The sequence below is a fragment of the Mya arenaria genome, chromosome 10 (genome assembly GCF_026914265.1).
Source record: "Mya arenaria isolate MELC-2E11 chromosome 10, ASM2691426v1".
NCBI classification, from domain to species: domain Eukaryota; kingdom Metazoa; phylum Mollusca; class Bivalvia; order Myida; family Myidae; genus Mya; species Mya arenaria.
In genome coordinates, this window is record NC_069131.1 from 56,892,543 (window position 1) to 56,911,629 (window position 19,087).

General features: G+C 34.7%; 1 protein-coding gene across 1 annotated transcript; it reads right to left on the minus strand.

The window, feature by feature from the left end:
- Positions 1-15,124: 15,124 nt before the first annotated feature.
- Positions 15,125-17,301, minus strand: LOC128206971 (uncharacterized). Its single transcript, XM_052909733.1, has 3 exons — positions 17,194-17,301; positions 16,050-16,199; positions 15,125-15,501 (listed from the first exon to the last, which is right to left on the minus strand). The coding sequence occupies exons 1-3, from the start codon at positions 17,249-17,251 to the stop codon at positions 15,290-15,292; spliced, it is 420 nt and encodes a 139-aa protein (XP_052765693.1). The 5' UTR covers positions 17,252-17,301; the 3' UTR covers positions 15,125-15,289.
- Between the last annotated feature and the right edge of the window lie 1,786 nt (positions 17,302-19,087).

The window sequence follows — 19,087 nt, forward strand, 5'->3', positions numbered from 1 at the left end:
CCCTTTTCAGAAACAATACTCCCCCCATGTTGTTGACATAATTGACAGCAGTTGTATTGTCACATAGAACTTATATTTTGACCCTCAAGGTCCTGTTTAAATGCTTTTAGTGCATACAAAATTGCCAGCAATTCTAAGACGTTGATATGATCTTGTTTCTCTACTGTTGTCCAACGGCCGCCAGTTTTTTTGCATACCAAGTTTTGCACCCCAACCTTGCAATGACGCATCAGTTTCTAGGATTTTTGTAGGGTAAGGCCTACATATTTTCCTATACTGTAGGTGTATATTGTCTATCCATAAGCTAAGTTCCTGTTTCATTGGAAGGTTGATATACATGATTGCATCATAATTGCCCTTGTGTTTTTTCAAGCCCTCAGTTTTACGTTTTTCCAAATGCCTATAGTGCATTTTGCCTAATTCAACGGCCGAAAAACTAGCAACCAACATGCCGATAACTTGCGCTACTTTCCTTATTGACGCCCAAATTTTGCATGACAAATTGTAACATGCGCCCGTTATCTTTTTCTGTCTATCCGTTGGTAAAGTGACAATCATTTTCTCTGAATCAATTATATTCCCTAAGTAGGTTATCTTTTTGCATGGGTTGAACATCGATTTCTCATGATTAATAATGAATCGACCTTCGACATGAGGCTAACTGTTGCATCAACATTTTTTGAGCATTCATCTATTGTATCTCCCATAAGGATGCTGTCATCAATAAAACCCGAGTTAACATAGCCTTCATTCCTCAGTTTTGAATATACAGGTTTTAATAATTTTGTAAACAACCGGGGACCTTCACAAACCCCATTTGGTATACATGTATATTGATAGATGTTTCCTTTCCAAATGAAGCAGAAATACTTTTGTTTTTCTTCAGCAAGTTTGACTGAGTAATAGGCATGGCGCAAATCAACAAATGTTAATGTTTTTTTCGAAAATTTCCATTTTAAAATGTTTGTATTGAATACATTCATTCACTTTCTTAAGATTTATTACTAATCTATATTCTCCATTACTTTTTTCCTTGTGCAATATTGGAGATAGTATCTGCCCTTGTTTGGGCTCAACATTTGAAATGACATCCATTTCAAGTATTTTTTTCTATTTCTTTGTCAATTATGCCCTCTTCAAGAGGGTCAAATTTATACTGTACACAATTGCTTTTAATGTCTATACATGTGTCTAAATCTATGTGACAATTTTGTACAATATCAAGAATGAAAGGATCAGATGTTAGTTTGCGCCATTCCTTTATAAAATTTGCTATTCTACCTGCTTTGAAACAAGGTCTCACCTGTTTTATTGTCTGTATGTCATCCAAGATCCCCGGCCTCGGTAGTTTTTTGGATCATACGTGCTCGGCTCTGAAGGACAGCGCCCTCTGCCTCTAAATCGTGCAGAATAGTTGCCTCTGAATCTGCCACGCATTACGCCTCTGCGTATTGGGCCTCTGAACACTCTATTTTAAAACATGTTATAACTGATCTTGGAACAGTCTTTGATCTCCTTTGCTGATGTAGAGACGTCGTCCCCAAAAAGTAACTTTGTAAACGGTCTACTCTGACTACAAATATGGCTATATTCCTGTTTCAGTTCCGGCCTGAGAAAGTATTTTCTGGTCAGGTTCACCTGCTTGTTGGCATGGCCTAACAATGCCAAAGCATCATTACAGTTTTCAATCAATGACCCAAGATCACTGTCACTGGCACTGTTTTCAAGTTTGGCCATAGTGTCAACCACTTTGGTCAACAATGTTGCACCTTTAACAATCGAAGACTCGATATTCTGTAACTTTTTGTCGGCTGTACGTGCCGCGGGTGACACTGCATCCCAGATTAACTGGTTCATCCTAACAACTGTCAGCCCCTCACAATTAGCGGGCCTAGCATTATTTTCATCTTTCACGAGTTCTGAGTATCGTTCTTCTTCGATCCCATTCAGGAAAAGATCATTAATGTTGGCAGCGAGTACACTATTCACCTCTTTATCACATTTCTCAGCGGCCTTAAACCGTTTTGCCATGTCTTTGAACCTATAATTGTTCAGGTCAGAAGGCTCAGCTCTTCTTTTTGGCTCGTGAGAAACTTCTGTCTCGGCAGCCTCATAATAATAGTCCTCTTGTTCGTATTCATCGTCGTAATTTTCAATTACGTCCAATCGTTTTGCAAACGAATTCAAAACCTCTGAATGTTGTTTCATTGTACTTTGTATACTATTTAATGCCGAGAGCATATTGTCTTCTGATGCCGACAGTTTTGTCTGCATATTTTCTGAGACCGGCGTGGATTTTTTGGTGTGACCTTCGTCACGATTTCTTTTAGCGGGAGCTTTCCCTTTTTGCGAACTACGTTCGGTTTTGTCAGTGTCTTTCCCAACAACGTTGAGACCCACGTCGGCCATGTTGAAAAACACGTGGACCGTGTCGTAGAATAAAAAAAAAACCAAAATAATCGTAAAGGTAACTTGTCAGATATCAAAATTGTAAATTTCCAATAAAAAGAGTTTACAGTGCACCACTGTACATAAAAGCTATACTCCTATAATTCTAATAATTGATCTATGATCAATTTGTCATAGTTAAATTTCGTTCGTGCTAACTGCGGAAGTCGCATCCGAAAAAGTAATCTGCGCATGTGCACCGTATCTCAGGTAAGACCATACGAAATTCTTTAAACGAAAAAGAATTCCAGCCAGCGCCAGATTGATTTTAGGCTTTCCCAGAATTTAACGCCTATCTTTTTTAAACTTGCAGATTGTCCTTATTTTTTTAGATATATTGTTTAAATTTAGACAAGTAATAGAAAACATAAACATATATACAAAAGACACTTTTACTTCTTTTGTACTGCAAATACTGATTGTGTTGATTTTAATATATAGCAAAAAAATATTTCAAGAAAATACAAGAATATGCAATATTTTTCATAGACAAAAAACCATCAGCATAAATATTTAACACCTGAATGATTTCCATATATAGTTTAAATATACACATGAACATCTAGAAAATCTACAAACATTTATTTGCAGCACAAAGTGTGATTAATAGCTTTTTCCAAGCACACAGTCTGACACCATTTCTTTATCCTTTTTGACTAATATTTACAAAATATACACACTCCGGCTTGTTGTATGTTTTTGTGTGAATGAAATCATGGGATTGCATGAAGCACATTATGAATGTCAGTCAGGTTAATTGTTACCGTCATCCTACTGTTCACAAAAATTGACTCATCGGCGACAAAGGCCTCCACAACAAGCACACCCTCATTGCCTCATGGGGACAGTAATTTCATGATCCGCTGCGTCAGAGGAATCTGAAATTTTAATGAGCAATATTTTACAAAAAGTATAATGTAGTATGCATTATTGAAGCACTTTGATGATAACACAAGAAAGGTGGTGCTCCTTTCTTTGCCAAACTTTATTTTTTTATTACTGTACACGCATATAAATTAAATAAACACTATAGTCTGATCTGTAGCAAAATAAAAACAAACAAGCATAAATCATTAAATGCATAATTATTTTTGAAGGAAAACAAGAATACAAAATATACATCATATTTGCTATATTAACAGCAAAACAACAAAGAAGTTAAAATGCACACCTGAAATGTTTACCTGCACATGTGTAGTAGGTATAGATGACCGATTGGAAACTGTCTTTTCACTGTAACGGTCATCCGAATTCCCGTCAAACATGTTCGAACCAAATTCAAACTTTGGATAATCACTGTCATTCACAATAAAATTCAGCACTTCTTGCCAAGTGTATATACGTTTACTTTTAGCGGGAGCCAAATTAAAACAAACACATTTGTCCAAAATTTAATCAAACTTTAAATGGTGGTAGAATTGTCATTTTTTTCACGTTATTTTCAAGAATCAGGAAGTGAAATAAATGATTTCATTTTGCCAATTTAGTCTCGATCATCTAGACGTTTGTATCCGGGTCTATATCGTTCAATGACTCTAATTAGAGCGGCTGCATGATTGAGCCGGTGCTTTGATAATTGTTACGATCGAAAAACGCAAGGGAAAAGGCTACATTCTACAAAACAAATTAGCGCTGGTAAAAAAATAACAATTTATTTTTAGATGGTGCGGGCGCAAGTGATAAAAAATAAAAAATGAAAAAAAATAATTTGCTTTTCTGAAGAAATAGGTGCGGGAAATCAGATGAACAAGTTATTAATTTGGTGTGGCCTAAAGGATAAAAAATACATCAGTTACCTCAGTTAATTTAACGGCTCTTGAAAGTTGTAACGGTCCGTTTAATTTTACCCAAAAATGACATAAGTTGCTCAAAGTAAAGATATAACTTAACGGCAGCTTTAACGGTTGAACGAGCCGCTAAATTTAACGGACAAAACAGGCCTACGTTAAAGCATAACGGAACTTTTTTCAAGATGGCTGCTCTTTTTGTAAATGTAAGGAAAGTCAAGGCATTTAGGCACATTCCACATGTACAAAATTTGGCAGGAAATGAGATGTATGCTAGATATAGATTTGCAATTGGTGGCATAAATTATCTAGAGGATGTGTTGAAAGAATCGTAGGAAAGGACCACAAAAAGAAATAGGACACTCAGCATGAGAGAGATGATACTGATCAACTTGCCTTTCTTTGCAACAGGAGCATTTTTCAACATTGTCTGCCACAAGTGCACTGTGTCACGTGATGTAGCTCAAGTTACAAAAGCCATTAGTTCCGCTGTTTGTCATGTGGCCTGATGCCAATGCTCGAGCATGGAATGTGGTCATTTTTTTTAAGAAAGCTGGATTCCCAAATGTTGTTAGATGTGTGGACGGCACACATATCCGGATCCAGGCGCAATCCGATGACGAACCAGCCTACGTCAATAGGAAAGGCTTCCACAGTATCAACAGCAGGCTGTGTGTAACAGCAAATGTATGCACCTTTGAGTTTCCCATTCTTGTTTTCAGTATTTCCATCTTTTCTTAGAGACACTTAACACAACAATTATTTTGGCAATTTGGCCAAAACACCAAGGTCAAATAATTATACGACGGTGAATATATTTACAGTGTTATTAATATAAATGCTGATGAAAAATATACGTAGCACTCGAAAGGTACACGGTAAATTGAATTCATCTATACTACCAGGCAACTGTACTTATAAATAGGTGGTTTGCTATATTTATGCATGTGTTAGAATTTGAAGCTATATCATTAATCATTCTACATCTATGAGCATATTCTACTATGTATACATTGCAAATACTCCAGAGTCACTTATGTAGGTTCAACTCTGAGTATTATGGTACATTTCAATTGATTTCTTTTACAGGAAAATTTACCAGTGTAAATGCAAGCTGACCTGGGTCGTGCCACGACGTGCACTATTAAGAACGTCAGGATTGGCTGCCAAGCTTACCGTTGAGCATGTGGCTTTTTCAGATGGTGTCGTTCTAGGAGACAGTGGTATAAAAATTTATTTGTTGGGTTATCACAACATCAATGCATTTAGTCCGAGAGTGATATACTTTCCACTGTAGTTTGTTAACACAGGGAACGTTGTCTGGGGTGCAGTCATTGTACATAGATTTAATTTGCTACATTTAATAGGAATAATATTTAAAGGTACCTTATTGCATATTACATGGTTACTTATAAATCAGAAACACATCCTTCCTTGCCAAGTTGCATTAATGCCTTATTGTATGCAGGTACGCCCTGGAGCTATTCATCATGACCCCTTTTATTAGGGTTTAAAGTGAGCTAAGGAGATATATCAACAGGCACACACTCGGTCAAGGTCATGCATCGAGAAAGCATTTGGAGGGCTTAAGAGAAGATTTCATGTCCTACATTTAGAGGTACTATTTATTAATATGCATAATAATTATATATTTATTGATATAATTCAATGATAAGTAATATAAGTACACGCACTTACATAATTTTTACAGATACGCTCAGACAAAAGTAGGTATGCAAGGTATGCAATGGCGTGTGTTATCCTCCATAACATTGCAGTGGTGCTGTTACAGTATGGTATCAATCCCCCCAAATGCGGCATTGACCTTTTAACTATGTCAGTATATCAAAATGGCAGAAAAAAGCAATGAATTGTCTATTATGTCTAGACAATATGGCGCTGGTGCATTTGCATGGTCACAGTCATAGCTGACCAACATGGCTGATGCATTTGCAAGACCCCATCGCATTATATCTTACCAACATGGATGGCGTATTTGCAAGATCACATGGCATTATGTCTAACCAGTATGGCTTGTGCATTTGCAAGACTACATTTATGGCATTATGTCTAAACAACACGGTTGGTGCATTTGCTATACCATAAGACATTATGTCAAACAATGTGGCTGTTGGCTTTGCAATTTCACATGACATTATGTCTAACCAATATAGCTGGTGCATTTGCAAGACCATATATCATGATGTCTGTGCCATAGGATTGAAACTCCTCTCCTCCCCTGTTTTAAATTGCTTCTGAACATAACAAATACCACCCACATACCTTACAGGTAGGGACACGGGTCTTGCACGCGACACCTCGTCGTGGTATGTCAAACACATGTGGCAAGTTATTTTAAAATATGTCCATACATGAAAAAGCTAGAGCTCGAACACGACCACCTATACTCTGTGTCCGTATATGCAGCATTCCATAGTATTCAAACACGAAGTGTGACCTTGACCTTAGAGGTAGGGACACGTGTCTTGCATGCTCGAATCAGATAGCTCGACTGGCCAAAATTGCAGTCCGAATACCAGGTAACTGTGAATTAATTAACTGGCATTTAAAGAATAACAAACATATTGAAATGAGCCATATCAACATTTCACGTCAAACTCTCAACGAAGGTGGTTTGGATGAAACCGTCTTCATCTGTGTCAAGCTTTTTTTTTACATTTTGGAAGCACTCTCAGTTTCACCTGATTTATTGCTTTCTGTTAAACAAAACGAAACATAAAATGAATAGTCAATTTAACCTTTTTGATTTTGCATATCTTACCTAATATATAAATGTTGTGGTTGAACCCCCTACTTCGCATAAGGCACCTTCTATTTACGTTGAAACCACTTCTTTATGGTAAAATTACCGTTTGGAAACAGATTATGGTAAGAAATCAATGTTTTTTATGCCTTCGAAAAGTGGCTTTTAGCGTGTAACTCGCCCACTTTAATTATAATCAGTGTTTTCCTCTTGGGAATTTTGTTACTAAAAATAGTAACCCAATCTGTGAACGAGGCTTTGATTTGTTAATTTTAACATTAAACCTTGCATCAGCATTTACACTCACAATTCGATTTGCCTGTTCTGTGACTTTCTTCAGTATGTCTGTTCCCCTCCAACTCCACTCTCTCTCCGCTGGAGACTTTCACTTTAATAACACAAATAAAATATTAATAACAAGGTTTAGTTAACATGTAGATTATAAGCTTTACTCTGAGTAAAATAAAAGTATCTTTTATTAAAACATGTATATCTAAGTCGTAACATGAATACAAAAATGAATTTGATACACAAGATCTATCATGATGGATTTATGTTTTAATATTGACATAAAACCGCTTTTTAATTTTTGTTTATCAGGCTACCTTGTAATTTCAGCCTTGGCATTTTTCCTCATGTTTTTCCATTTCATTCTGATCTCGGCCAGTTTGACATCGCAACCCATGGCAGAACAGTTCACAGCAATCTCTTCCCATTTCCGTTTCTTCTTTTCATCATAAACCTTTTCCCTAAATTTGTTGGTCAACATTTCCTTTGTTCCATAGTCACATAATCATTTCTCAATAATTAATATTACACTAGCAGTGTATTTTTTTCTCCTTTTTTGTTTTTTCAGTAAGCTTAGAAGATGAGATGACAGAATAAATGACGGTGACAGATGAATTATGGGACAGAAAGTTTAAATGACAGTTAAGCATTTAACGCTAGCGTTACTTAACGGCAGCGTTTGATAGCTGTGAGCAACATAAATTTAATTGACAGTTTAATAACGATCAATTATGGATTTAGCGGATGATTAAGGTAACGTTCTGTTAAATTTACCTAAGATTTTGGGAAACTGGCCGAAGGAATTGTTGAATAATGTTCTCTTGTGTTAACAGTTACTTGTAGGATGTACTACTACTACTATTTGTTACCCCGTATACACCTTTTACGTGACACGTAAGATGTACAAGGTAACAGGTGAATACAGCTTAATTCGTTCGATTTACAGACCAGTGTGACGGTTGTTTATTACGAGGAAATTCGACCGTTATCGAAGCTTTCCGGGGATGGACCGTTCGAATTTCGAATAAACGGACAGAATTCTACTGATTATCTGGATTTGAGCAACACGACTGAGTGACTCGACTGAAAGTAGGAATAGCGGATGGGTCTGCACTGACAACGGAAAAGTGGGTCCTGCCAACATATTCCTTCAAGCTCTGTTTTCGACAGCAGTGACTCTGCAAAACAAAGCCAGCATCACTTATTACTATAATCCATACATCAAGACTCTACTACAATTCTGTCAAGATGCCTTACATCTCAGATGCAAACACATGGGTGGAAAATGGATTATGCGTATTCACCGAGAGTCATGAAATCAAACCGGTGTGAACAATGGGTTATATGATTGAGCGAAATGAATCAAATTGTTCAAGACCTTGGAACGACACCGACCCCTATTTCACGATAAGTTTTCCATGGACCAATACCTGTTAAATTAAGTGGATGTTAAGGTCAAGCTGTTGCGTGGTCCACTGACTTTCGCCTTTCGGCAAGCTGAAGACAGTGCAGACCTCAAAATTAACAAAGAAGACATCTAAATATTTGCCAAGTCAATCAGAGTGAACCCAGCAGTTATCTACGGTCACGAAAACATTCTTGAGAAGCAGAATGCCCTATGTCTGTACACCAAATTGGAATGCGGTTCCCTAAGTATTGTTGTAGGCAGTTCTTCTTTCAACTTGGACATTATGTTAAGGACGAAAACCGGACAATGTGATCATCGGCCTAGTCAAAAGCCCTCAATGTGAATTATACCACTAACGACTAAACTTTAATTTTGAAAAACTCAACATAACACAACGAGCCGTGTTTGCTGATGGATGTCCCGTTGTAGGCAACCCTATATAAAATGACTGAAGAAACCGAAATCACCAGGGAATACACTGATCTGCTGATGAGTAGCGGCAAATGAAGGGTGAATGAGGAAACAGGTTGAGCGTTGATCACCTAATCAGCGGTTGCTCGCTGTTTGCGGCTCAGTTGGAATGGTATAAATCCCGTCGCGGAAAATAAATGTCAGGTTAAGAACGGAAACGTGTGGTTGGAAGTACGATTTGGCAATTTGTCTTTCAGGTACTGATTTTTGATAAAGGAATCAAAAGATTCACATGATATCACTATCGAGATAAATATGAATATATTTACTGTGTTATAATGAGTGCACATCTTTACAGCGTTTACAGTGAAGGACCTTGGTATTTCGAAATCAAACTCGAACGTGACATTATTGTGACATAATGAATACGTCATGATTGGAGAGTCATATCATTTGCGATATAGTGCTAGGACATCATGTTATCGGTGTATTCGCGTCCGATCGCCGTCCAAATCGACGTTTCAATTATCCTCAGTCTAAAAGTTTGTTTACAAGAACATATTTACATAAACATCCATCCAGTCAAACATATTCAGTTAAGAGATCAGACTAGTGATGGATACAAATTTAAAACACTATTTATAGCTGAACAAGATGGAATAAACATTTTCAAATTCATTTCAATAAGGTCATATCGTACATAATAAATCAATGAAATATATAATTATGTTAACATATGTCCACCTTTTAAACAGAGAAGACAGCTAGTTCGCTTGAAAAAAGACGCAATAAGACTGCAAACAAATATTGACTAATGGCAAAAACAGATTGACCAGTACTCTTTGATCTTTGCCGTTGGCTTCTTACGTTCACTTGATAAAGAAGCGGACTATTGATTTCTCAGATCAGACCCTACGTATGAATATGTTTGTTTTATGAGGAGACTTCTTTGTCGAAATGTTTGGTAACTATGAAGTTACCGCAATCCCCGTAATAATCTGGGTGTGAATCTTCGACACAAACATATTTCAAGAAAGTCCTTTTAACGTTTTTTTCACATTTTATATAATTGTTAGATAATTAACCTATGTTAAGCACCCAAACAATGGATAATATACAACAATTAAGTATTAAGTGAAATTATTTTCTGAGGTCCCTACTATTCGGCTGCAAATTCAAGACTGATTAAAACAAGTAAATCACAAGTAAAACAACAATCAAAACTTATGCGAAATAGAATGTGATTCGGATATACATACAAATAAATAAATGTACTATTACATTACAAAAGGAACTTAAATAAATCAAACGCTTTCGGTGTAATTTTTTTTAGATAGTTACAGATAGAACATTGACCATTAAACTTTATTACGAGCTAGATGATTGTTTATTATCCGTCTTTATATAGCTATGCTCCTATTTCCCCGTATCGATTTGCTTTTTACCTAAACTATTTTTAAGGGCAGTAATTTCAGGTGCGTCCAGGTTTCATGGTTCATTGTTTAGAGTGAAAATTATCCACGAATCGGTGAGTATAAAGAGTGTGTTCTCTATGTTTCAGCGATAATTTTAGAAACGACCTTGTGCACCGAATGAAAAGCAATTGCTTGTTTACGAAGCCTATTATTTTCGATGTTTATGTGTGTGGATGCACTTTGTATGTTCACAACACCGTTTGAGACTGAGGTGAGCGTTGGAGAGTCTGTGAATGGTTTCGTTGATGACCTAAAGTTATCTTTAAAACCGTTTTTAGGCTGCTGATGCTACTTCATATATAAAGGATTGTTCGTAGTTTTTTCGATTAATTTCTTCTTTGGAAGGATTCAATAAATTCAATAATCACTTCTCATTGTCTTCATACGGGTGCCTTTAAACGTGAGACGATTGAATCATATTAATACTAAGCATCGACCTTTTTTCTTGTCAATATACAAGTACTTGTCAATATACAAGTATAACTTCTACATCTTGGTTTTTACATTTAAATCAGGTAATGATCTTTGATATCGTGAATAAATGCTGCGAAGTATATTTGCATACCAGTAGTAACCTGGATTGATAGCATAAATAAATATAGATTACTGAGTTGCGCTTGCTGCAAGACTGAATGAGGTTTATTGAATATCAATATATGTTCGCATTATTTTTTGTACCTTCTGAATAACACGTTCACATCTGAATTATCGCGGATTTTTCACAAAACAAAACTAGTACTATTTTCAAAGAAACTCGCTCATGTTTTGGACCAAATATAAGTGTTCCGGCCATGCATCTGAAAATACTTCATAATGAAAAAGAAGTGATGCTTTGTAAAACACATGAACGGGTCTCTTTTATACAGAGTCTAATTTCATTAAAGGAAGTTTGGAACTATATTTTTCCATAGAAATTGGTTAAAACTTCCAAAATCAAAAGCTTGAAAGTTCAAAATATCGAACCCTGGTGTCAGTATTACTTTTATGGTCACATTGTCAATAAGTCCTGAAGTAAAATGAACATAAATCTGTGAATCAGGCAAGATAAAGCTTCTTCTTCTTTTTATTAACATACTATTTACAAAATACTGGGGGAAAAAAGAAATTGTTTTCGGGGAAACTTAAATATCCAAATCTCAGTGAAAACTTCCAATATCGATGGACTGTTTTGAGCATTTGGTGATATCAAAACGTATGTTTCACATACTTTTAAGTGATATCCCTTGACAATGTATGCATTGTTCCCCTTGGTCTATTGGTTAGTTTTGGATACTCGTCTATCAAGCACCTTACAAAAGCATACTTATTATTTTCTCCTTTAAGATTAATCATAAACATTAAAGAGATAGTAGACAACTCATCAAATGTCCTTGCCTATATAGGTATAAATATGTCGATCCCATGGAAACCTTTCTCACATATAGGCATGCATTTGAAAGAAATGTGATTATATTACTGATCGGTGACCTTTCGCTGTCAATTTTATTATAAAAGTAAATTGCTTTGAATATTTTAGAATTATATTTTATTCACTATCTTATATTAATTTCTCTTCAACAATGGCCTTTTTCGGAATGAATAATGTAATGCTATTTGTTGATTAGTTGATAAATTGTCAAACAGCGAAAATGTGATATATATGATCTTAGTATAATTTTATATTATAACAACCTGTTATATGCAAACATATATTTATTTCAAAACTGTTTGTTTGAATTTGACTCACATGCGCATATTGATGTTCATTTTTTACACATATTTCATTACATGTTTCACAATGTTAAATCAATGCTTAAACATTATTGTAGATATGAGATATGAGATAAAAAAAACCCTGATTGGACGCGTCTTCTGCCCTCTTTGTTAAGCAAATTGCGTGCTTGCTTGAGTCATGCTCGACTTATTAGTGGCTGCATTTGTGTTATTTTCAACTGGGATTGATGTAGAAGCCCTCATGTAGTACATTGGATATCAGACATATTTAATTGCAAGAACTTGCAAACCAAAATAACTATCTTAAAGCTTAATGGTATTACGCTAGTATAGCAATTCTTGTGAGCATAGGATTGACACTAATACCAATGGGGATACAGATGGATGCTTGGAGCCTATTGTGTCTACAAGTGACAATTTGGAATTGCGAGGCATTGTTTGTTCTGAATACTAACACAATTTTCTAAGGGGTTGGTTCTTTGGGGCACACACTCTACAGTGATCTTTTATATATTGATATATAATATTATCATAAAGAAAAAGAGCATACGCCATATGTTTACATTCATCGCTTAGTATGATTTCAAGATGTCTTACCTTTTTCTAAAAATCCTGATGTTTTCATTCTCCTCCTCCTCCTTGTCCTCCATTAACCTGACGCTTCCCTCCTCCTTCCGCTATAAGTGTAAAACATTGCATGTTATCTTAAAATGTTTTGTTTCTTTAAAAACGCTTAAATTATTTTTTGTTACAAGTACAAACGGTGATATAGATGTGCTAATAGAACGTACTTATTTGTACTTGCAGCAGTATCAAACCATGAATTTATTGTAACATTATGTTCTAGGCATAATTATCTCCTTAAATGTTACATGTATGTGTACACTTGCCGATTGACTAGTGTAAAAATCTCGGACACTATTTATATGTATCTGTCTATTTCTCAGTATACAATATTTCAACTATTAAGCTCAAGTTTGTTAGCTTTTAGTTAAAATTACTTTAATCCATGTTCCGGCTATGTGTAAGTACAATTTTAGTTTTATTAACATTGGAAAAACCTGATGTGTTTTTTAATACCATCCTCACACCGTTAATACTGCACCTATCTTAAAATGTCCTCATGCATTATTAAACCAAGCTATATGAATTTCAAATTTATAACTTCATTGTTTAGCTGGCTTGTTCCATTGTTAGGTGACCTAGATTCATTTAAGTAAACTATTATTCTATATACAATGAACAGAATGCATTAAGTATACTTTGTTTCGAATGCTCTAGAACTGTCTATTTATTTCATGAAATGAAATATTTAAAAAATCGAATAAACGAGAGTCTTGAAGAATTTGTGGGAAAGTTCTTGCGGAATTTTGAAGTACGTTCTGGAACATTATTTTTGGTATATAAGGGCACTAATCTCTGATTTGTGTGTTCAAAAAATGATGGGAGATAATAAGTACGGAATGGATTTAACTATCCATTAAACAAAGACAGGTGTCGTTTGTTGATATCTGTTAAAAAAGAACGGGAAAAAGTGACTCGAATTCTCAGATTAATTTCTCCCCAGGTGACTACCCGCAGCGCTAGTGTTCAAAACCTCTAGACCATCACAAATTATCCTTGGTATAATCACGTACTGCATACTGCATACTTTGAAAGTGTTGCTACTCATGTAACATATACATAATTCGAATAGCCCAAAAAGGGCACATGAAATGTTTATGACGAAAACTTCCACGCTTGTCTTTATAGGTTAAATATTGTTTTATATTAGTCTGTTTTTCCTTGTTACTAACCTTATATATCACATAGGATCAATGTGTTACAAGAACATGGAAAAACATACATCTGATATGATGTAGTTTTGTAGATTCTTCCGGCTAACAAACATAAAAGCACCTGTACCTACTGCAGTTATAAGACATAGTCAATTAATGAACGCATCTTTTTAAACACTGTTCAACGGGTTTTAATGTCAATATCATAAACATATGGATGAAAAATATACTTGTTCAGATGCATTTATTTAATTTAAAAAAGAAAAGCTTCTTACTTTGAAATTTATTTAGCCTTTGTACTAATGAGTGTTTATTAAATTTTCAAACGGGAAAGGGCGATGGTAATTGATATCAAGTATTCTTGTATTTCCTTTTGTGTAAGATATCATATCTTCTATAAATATTGTTAAGTGAAATATACTCAAAAGCGATAAGTGTTACGAGGCTCATTGTAAAAACGACTTTATTTCTTCTTTCACGTTTTGAAAGATATTCATCGTCATCATCTTTGAGTTCTGATAAAATGAATAATGAAAAAAAAACTGTTGATCTTGAATGTAAGATCTTATCCAAAATATGAATGTTGGAATCGATGTTTGCTCAGAGACAATAGAATAATCCATAAGCTAGTTTCCCAATATTATATAATCTGCTCCATCGCTCGTCTCCATACTCGATAGAACTCGATACATTCTTAAACTAATGGCCAATGAATCAGCTGCATGCCCTTATCTTGTTCAATCATTATTATTATTTATTGCTGGGATGATCACACAAAACAGACAAGCTGTTTGATATATATATTTATACCCGAGATACCATTCATGAAGCAATTGGTTTCCGCTTAAATCGTTTTTACGTATTTCGGTCCTTCCGTCCGTTTTCGCGAACAAGTGTGTAGTATCTTCGACCTAAATAGTACAAAGTTATGGGTACGAGGTGGTAAGTTAAGGCAACGAGATGGCCTCGGTACTTCTCTTTAAACGGAACAAACGGGTGTTTGGCATGCATTTAAGTAGACTTACGGAAGTTACAGAAACAATTTGATAGGATAGGTTTATATTATATTTATATAGCAATATCATCATTAAAAACATAAAAAAACACAATGTTCTTCATGGAACTTTCTTATTCAGTATCAATTCACTCATATGTAAATAAAAAGATAATATGTATAACATGATCAAGGAGCTTGGTGCCTGACACTCCGGCCGTTGTTATACAATATCGAACATGACGTCATGAAGATAAAGCCATTTCAACACGCGCAGAACCACAATGACGTTGGCGACACCAGCCGCCGATGATCGGGGTTCGTGTTCATCGGAGTTGCAGAGAGACGTACTACAATAGCACGTATGCGCTAGTGTGTGAAGTGGTCTATCGACACATGTTGTCCCATACATGTCCGAACATCCTCTATTGACCACTGAAATAAATGACGATTTTATTTTTGTGTTCGAAGTGGTGTATAAAAATGTAACAATATAGCATAAATAGTGGAGTGGAAAATGTCCCGCAAACCCTCCAGAACAACAAACATAAGGCGCCGATACGACAAAAAAGTTTCGTTTAAAATCAGCCTCAATATTTATGTGTGTGTGCCGGCGTGTACGTGCGTGCGTGTTTGGGTGCGTGCGTGTGTGTGTGCGTGCTTCTGTTCGTTCGTGGTGCGTGCGTGCGTTTATGTGTGAAATGGGGTGGAATTCTTTGATTAAAATTGGACCGCGATAGTTGAAATGGTCTTATTGTAAACATCAATAGTATGTGTATTTGGATGCATATCCAATATGTTTTACCAAATTCTTAAAGGTACCATTTACAATACAGACAATTTAAACCATATGGATAAAAAAAACACCGCCCTTAAAAGGAAACGACAAACATCTATGACGTCATATTTCTAAGTCATAATTAAAGACTTTAATAATTGTATAATTAGTTAATTATTTTAATAAAGTGAATTCAGAGAGCTACCGAAGTATCCGTCGGGGTCATTTCCGGATTGTGTCATGCATCCTTTGGGACATTCTTTTCCTTCAAAGCTGTCCTTTTTAAAGGGATCGTTGCACGTTTTATTAACTTGCGTGTTGCAATGGTAACATTTGACACCAAACACCTCGTTTACTGAAAAAAAACAATACATAACATTTAAGTTATTGAGGGATAATACAATTTCCTTTAATCAGTTGAGTAAATGATTCACTTCACGACCATTTAGTATTTGTTATATAGATTTAACTCTGTGTTGTGTATGTGCAGACATCCATCACGCAGATATGTGTAGACCTAAACAAATCGATAATACCCTTGAGGACTTAGTGATTTCGAGATTTTAAGAATCTTCCATGGCCACTTGTGTAAGATAGGTTCATCGAAACCCTCGCGTAGGTTTTTTGTGGAAACGAAATTAACTGACTTTCGGTAGAACACCCCGAATATCTGGGATTGGAATACTGTTACTGTTTGGGGTTGTAGGAACTTATCATTTTGCTTACTGTTTTTGCTATCAGATAGTACGGTAATTAGAAGATTTAATGAGGACTTATTCAACCTGCTGTTATTTTTTTATATGAAAATATAACAAAATATATACTCCAGAATAGAGAATGCTGTTTTAAGCAATACAAATAAAATAGACACATGTAAAAGTATTCGTTAATATTATAAACTTTTTAATCAGTGAATTTTCGTTTAATTGATAAGTCTTTCAGGGCTCCACGGCCATTTACATCGAAAACAACCTCGGATGAATGCCGGGACATCAGTAGAATTAGTTCGTAAACTTTTGAATTATATCAGGAATTAAATGAAGTGTTATACCTTGTATTTGTTGATGTACGCTTACATTGATTGCCAGTCAATGGTAGTATTGCAATCATAATTATTATTCCAAAGAGTGGAGTCATTAAATGTAACTGCTAAAATAAATTACTACGCGATCTACTTGCAGCGGACTTTCGGAGTCGAAAACTGACATTGTAAACCGTTCATATACATCCGAGGTTGTTTTCGATAAAAATGGCAGAGCAGTTCCGAATAAAAGATAAGCATGATCATAAAAGATGTTCAACCATACAATGTTATATGACAAATGATAACATAGGCCCTATATATTTACCCGAAAATACTATCAGTAATCCGACAAGCACCCCGAAACCGATAAGAAATGTCGCCATATTTTTTCTGTATAAGTATTTGCCGATGAATCGGAATGTGATCAATTGTACTAAAGTGTCGTTTTTATAAAATGCATTTAATGTCCTCGTTAAGTATCGTATTATCTTAAAGGGACACTCTTATTCAAAATCAATACATACACATGATTAACAAACATTAATTTTGATTGATAAACCTTTAACTGCTTACTAAATAATGCAATTATGGTAAATATTAATTACTGATAACAAGATTGTAACCGTGTATTAAAACGCAAATATATTAAATGATTGGTGAATTCTTAAAAAAATACTGTGATCAACTATAGTATCATAAGGTAGAAATACCGTGTTTTAAGCTCATTTCTTTCAAATTTAATCCGGTTTCCTTCATAAGAACCATTGTTTTCGACATTTATTCATCCTTTTGGGGATATTAAACTATATTATTAATTGTGGTTAATCTTATCATTAAAGCTGCACTCTAATAGCTTTTTAATATTTTGTCTTGGAAAGAGCAAATTTTTAAGCAAATATCTGCAAACCAATTATATAAGATTGCTGACAAGGAAAAATGCATAAAACATTAGGTTTTGAACTTAAATATAAAAATCTGCGATTTAATTTTTGGCAGCAGTCTTATATAACTGGTTTCCATGGGTTTTTGCAAAAATTGGCTCGTTCCAAGACAAAAAATAAAAAAGTTGTCAAAACCTGTGAGAGTGCAGCTTTAAGAGCACATTACAATGCTTTCACAATTTTAACAAGATATGTGATACCTGTTTTTAATGTAATCACGTGACCAGTTTTCTGATAAAGCAGAAAGTCAACTTTCTATGTTTTTATTTTGTTTATGTTTAATCAATCTGTTTAGTCAAAATTTAGCGCCGTTATATATTTTAGACCACTTCCCTTTACATGTATGCATTATGTTATTTTAATGTAGAAAATATATGCATTATTTTTTTCGGTAAAATTAAAGAACTGACAGATATGTCGACCAGTTCTTCCAATTCTAATTCAATATAATAAACATGTAGACACGATATTAAAAATGTACAGAGACGATTGTACTCGCCTAAATAGTAAAAGAAATAGAAACAAATAATCATTGAAGAATTTATAAATTTGGCAAACAAAAAAAAAAGTTGATATACTAGGCTGACCTTGGATATTTGCGTACACAGTAGCTGTTGAAAAGAGTGGTTAAATAACTGAAAATGAATGTGCTGAAAAAAACATTTCATTGCGTTTAAGTGAAATGTTTTAATTTTGAAGGGAGTTAAATGCTTTTGTCGACTTTTAAAAAAGAGAAAATGCACGTATTTAGTTGTTTTTGCAATCAATTGTTGTTCAAGTTTTTCACAACGAGCGTGGAGCAATCACCAACAAACTTAGTAGTATAAACACGTAAATTAACTAGCTCATATATTGTCTAGTGTCCTCAGTCTGTTACACTTTAAACGTTCGAACTTTATAAACATGTGGATTGTGTCAAGAACTGGTCTATTTGAACAACAGTATTTTGTCCCTTAAAAGTAACACTCTTATTCAAAATCATTACATACACATGAATAACAAACATACATTTTCACTGATAAACCTTAAACTACTTACTAAATAATGCATTTATGGAAAATATTTATTACTGATAACAAGATTCTAATCATGTATTTAATAGCAGAAAGCGCAAAAACATTAAATGATTGGTGAATGCTAAAATATTTATTGAGGTCTACTATAGTCTCATAAGGTAGAAATACCGTGTTTTATGCTCATTTCGCTCAAATTAAACTCGGTATCCTTCATCAGAACCATTGTTTTCGACATTTATTCATCTTTTTTTTAATACTAAAA